At 37.8% G+C, this 5,000-nt stretch overlaps 1 protein-coding gene and 1 pseudogene across 3 annotated transcripts in view; both read right to left on the bottom strand.

The window, feature by feature from the left end:
* Positions 1-3,710, bottom strand: part of LOC113040342 (cyclin-L2) — an 8,398-nt gene extending 4,688 nt beyond the window's left edge. Inside the window, exons 1-3 of one of the 3 annotated variants that reach the window (XM_026198698.1) lie at positions 3,232-3,710; positions 2,790-2,864; positions 2,595-2,704 (exon numbers count right to left, since the gene is read on the bottom strand). In XM_026198698.1, the coding sequence (XP_026054483.1) occupies positions 2,595-2,704; positions 2,790-2,864; positions 3,232-3,456 (410 nt within the window). In that variant the 5' untranslated portion in view covers positions 3,457-3,710. Of the gene's footprint in view, positions 1-2,594; positions 2,705-2,789; positions 2,865-2,966; positions 3,137-3,231 lie in introns of those variants that run through there. The other 2 variants (XM_026198697.1, XM_026198699.1) reach the window with 2 other exon arrangements.
* A 571-nt stretch (positions 3,711-4,281) lies between these two features.
* Positions 4,282-5,000, bottom strand: part of LOC113040351 (transmembrane protein 88B-like) — a 16,208-nt pseudogene continuing 15,489 nt past the window's right edge.

The following is a 5,000-nucleotide window of genomic DNA, read 5'->3' as shown; positions in this document are numbered from 1 at the left end:
TTTATTTGTGGATTGTAACAGTACACTCTGTACATGGCTTTAGTTCATAGGTTCGATTTTACAGAGGTATGGCATCACATTTGTCAAGTTATTTGAACAGACATGCATGATTTTTGTGTGTATATTATTATTATTATTATTTTTCAGGATGACATGATCAGGAGGTGGTGGTGTTCTGTTCTCCTGGACAGCTTTACTCCGCAAATGTATGTAGCTGTTTGAATGTTGCTACATGAAACATTACTCTGTACTATATCCAGCAATATACCTACCTCTTGACATTTGTTCTTTTAGAGCTCAACCACTGAGGGGAGGAACTTCACCATTCACCATGTCTTCAGGCAGAGTCCAGCAAAGCAGGCTATTTGTGCACATACATTCATTAAGAACTAATAATTACATATTTGTGTACATGAAGAGGTATTTTAGTTATTACAGCTACATAGTTGTTCAGATGTGAAATTGGTATTATGTACAAGTACTATATTGGTCAGCACTGTGGATTATTTAATATATAGCTATCAGTTAACATCAGCATCAAAGACATTTAAAAACATTTCAGATTAATTAATTTTCAGCAAGTTTTTTAAATAACTTCTGTTTGCGATCTAATGTGGATTTTGTTCACCATATAAGATAGAAATATTTATATTCAATGTAAAAGATCTTCATGTGGATCATGCATACAAATATATACAAATATCTCACTGGATTATTACAATTAATGGCAAAATGAATGTGTGGAAATGTAAACTAATATATCCTACTGACACACAACAGCAAAAGATATAAATAATTGGCTTAAAACTGTTTTTTTTTTTCAATGTGAAAATACTAACATGCCTAATACTTCTGCACAGTACTGTATATATTAACATTTTATTAGTGTTATTATAAAAGAATGAGTATGCAGTTGTGACAACAATCTATAGAGTTTTTAATGAGAGTTTTAAAGCACGGTTGTCTGTAGTCAGTGTTTATATAATGTTTAATAACTTTTATATACATGTATAAATAAACCTATGTATGTTTTTGATTCAACAGCTTCCACTGGAAATCCTCAGGGAAGTTATTTTGTCGACGGGTGACTCTGCATATTTGACACTTTCTCTGGTTTGCAGATGGTTTAGGGATGTGCTCCGAAGTTTTTCGGAAAGTGGCACAGTTTGCCTGGCTAGACAGTAAGATTTCCCCGTTTAATGCTCATTCTCCAATTGAATTTTGTAGTAGAAGGCTGTTAAACTTTTTTGTATTATTATTATTATCTTTCATGTATTTTGTCTTTACACTATAAGTTGTGGCCAACTGGAAGAATTGTCGTCCTGTCTCCTGGAACGAGTTCAGACGGATGTACAGCATCAGGGAACGCTTGCAGTGCAGAGCCCTTTTCAAGTTTAACCCCCCAGGGTACAGGGAAGAGACCGGCGTGGTGATCTTCTGGGCTTTTGTTTACACAGGATTTTTTTTTTTTTTTTGCGGCATGAAACACATTTGTGTGTTAAATTCATTGAAGGGAAATAGAGAATGGACTGAGATCAACTGGTTTTGATGTATTAATTGATGTCATTTAAAGTTAAACTTTGCAGTGTATAATGTTTTAATAAAAAGCTATGGAAAACACGTGCATGACAACATGTTTCAGTCATTTACATCAGTATATCATTCTTTAAGGTTTCTCATATTTGATGATAACATGATTTGCTATGCATTGCTCATAATGGATTCTTAGTTTAGTTGTGACAGGATTGTGAGGATTAATGAGGTTTTCAGTAGTGCAGTTCAGAAAACAAATAACAGAAAGTAACAAGTGTTTTTGGGCAAGTTCTTTAGAACCTGTATAGTTCCTTCCTTGCAAAAAGTAACCATGGATTTATTGTAGTAAAAATATTTGTTGGCATATTAATTACTGTGAGCTGCAATTATAAAAACACCATAGTTTTACTATAGTTACTGTAGCAGAACCATGGTAAATTTTCGTAGGGGCTAAGGTAATGTTCAGAATATTATTGGTGACGTTCAGAGACTGGTGACAATTTGTTACACACACACACACACAGATATATATATATATATATATATATATACACACACACACACATATATATGTATGTATATATAATTTGAATATATAAATCAAGGTACTCCATGACTATCTACATAACCATACTTCGCATAATATTGCCGTGTCATTTTCAAACCAGCGAGTAATGCCGAGGTAGCGTCTACAGCCGTTGAGGGAGTAGACCATTTATTTCTATTCTGTTCGTCGTAATCCAAAACTATTTGTATTTTTACGGGAAGTTGTGGAAATGCAACAATAAATGCAAAAACACAACATTTATATTCACTTTTTAATTTATATTAAAAGTTTATTCATCTGAGTGTCTACTTCCGCATTCCAATCCTGCTAATAGCGTCATAATTCTCTATACCAATAAGCTGTAAAATCATCACTCATCTGTACACCAATAAGCTCATCTTAATCATAAACCAATAACCGCTGAGGTGGGCGGGGCGACACGTGTCGCTCCGCCCCAACGTGTCGCCCCGCCCCATCGTCCAGACTGCACTCTGGGATACTTGCTCAGTGTTACCTGTCTCCTGCGGCGTCTCTGAGGTGATGGAAGACGTTCAGCACGTCCCTCACGCGCCGCGGCTCCTCCTCGATCTTAGACGCCAGCTGGAGACACGCCATGGCCACCGTCTGCGACAGGGTCAGAGGTCATGAGGTCATACGCGAGGGCCAGACGGCTAGTCCAGAGGTCTAGAGTGGACTGTTAGCATCTCACCTCCGCGCAGTACCTCACGAACGATTTACAGTAGAAGAACCGATGGAACAGGATCTGGGCTGTTGCCATGGCAACCTGACGACACAAACAACAACACAACTAAACAAACATCATAGAATAGAGCACAATTCTGGATGCACCGAGTGTGCTCATGCTAACGTTACTAGCATGACATACCTTCAGTTAGTACAGAAATGAGTGACTTTGAGGGATTATTTAAACCTCGTGTCTAAACAGTCTAAAATAGAGTTTCTTCTGTGCTTAACAGCTCTTGGGTTTGACCTGACCGACTGGACTCTCTTTACAAGCAGCTGATCAGAACCCAAAACCAGACCAGTTTGAGTCCAGACCGAGCCGGTTCTGAAACTAGTTTCAATGGATTTTGTTTTTGAAAAGTATAGGGGTGAGGAGTCGTTGCTAGGCGACAGAAAAGCGCGCGGACCTGAGGCAAGCCGAGCAGGATTCCCGCACTCTGGATCATCTCGCACATCCGGTTCCGAAGCTGCTCCTCCGTGCGCGCGGACAGTCCGTGCGCGCGCGAGGGGCTGCAGTGCACGCGCTCATGCGGCAGCAGGCAGGTGTCCAGCGTGAGCGCGACCCCCGAGTAGAGTTTTCCCGCGATCACGATCCCGTCGCCGGGGAGAAGCGCTCCGGCGGCCGCCGCCATTTTGCCGCGCGCGGGAGTCCGGTGACCCCACAGCGCCCTCTGCAGCCCCGAGGGAGTCAACACACAGAAGAGAAAGAGAGAGTGTTTACCTCACAAACAGCAAGCACTGATACCTGAAAGAAAGTTTCAGGCAGCGCCTATTTGTGAAATTTGTGTAAGCGCAAATCTTACTTAGCCTACACTTTGTTTATGATGTTTAATACTCGCTAGGTGGCGCTACAATCACATCAGATCCTCACAGCTGTCAATCACGTGACCTGTTGACCGCTTTTACAGAACTGTGAACTGTTCACTGTAAATGAACGTAAATATATATAAAATAAATGAATTTAAGTGGAAATTATATGAAATGCTTAAATAGATTGAATATATAATAAAAATATTTTCACTGTAAATGCAAACAAATACATAAATACATTTAAAATAAATGTCTCAAATACTTTAAAAATATGTAAAAAAAAATGTGTTTTAACCTGTAAATACATATTTTTAAAAAACGAAATACTTGTGTATGTGAGGCGTGAGAGGCGTTCTGATTGGCCGTGTTTGAAAAAGGAAGTCAAGATACTTCCTGTTAGATTTTTGTCAAGAATTGTGCTGTTTTGCAAAAAGTGCTAAGATCTGACAAACATCTAATTCTCATATTCATAACAGCGGGGAAAAAAAAAACCCTACTTATTTTGTTTTATTTAAAAATATATATATATATTGTACAATTTATTAAAATATAAATAAATGTTTGTTTGTTTTTAAATTGATATTATTTGTATATATTATATATATATATATATATTCAGAATATTTATTAATAATCAGTGCCGGCCTAAAGCGGCTGCATAGGGCCCCGTGGCCACCAGGGGGCTCTGTGTCAGGAGCTCACTCACCTCAGAGAGCAATCTCAGTAGATCCGCTCCCTATCGCGAAATCGGAAGCGAAACTAAAAAGGATGTGTGAAGATAATCAAAAGGTTGCGTCGAAAGAATCGATTCGCCACGAGTCAACCTCGACTGAAAAACGATTTTTAAAACGTTTAATCAATAGTTACATTATGACACTACAATCTTTGTCCTCTGATGATCCTGTTATTAAACTCTACGGACAATTTTAATTAGTTGACGGACCAGGAATATTGTTTTACCAGAAAGCATTTTTTACTGCATATTTGTCAACTACCCAAATATATTTTCCTATCTTTATATTGAAAGATTTTACACACACACACACACACACACACACATATATATTATATAAATAAAAGGTCAAATTTTAACATTAGGTGTCAGTGTGTGATGTGTTCATTGGGATGTGTTGCGGGTGGTTATACAGTTATAAAAGCAAAGTAAAAGGAAAGAATACAAAAATAGAAATCCCTTTTAAGAAAATGGTATTATTAGGCCTATAGAGTTAAAGTGTAGTAACTACGTTTTTGTTTTAATTTGAATTATTATTATTCTGACATGATCCTAGCAATATCAGACTAGAAAAACTAGTTCCAATCATCGTCACAGCAGAACTGATGTGTGTCTGATCAACTCAGCAGTGAT

The sequence above is a fragment of the Carassius auratus genome, chromosome 22 (assembly GCF_003368295.1).
Source record: "Carassius auratus strain Wakin chromosome 22, ASM336829v1, whole genome shotgun sequence".
Lineage (NCBI taxonomy): Eukaryota > Metazoa > Chordata > Actinopteri > Cypriniformes > Cyprinidae > Carassius > Carassius auratus.
This window is presented reverse-complemented; position numbering and strand designations above follow the sequence as displayed.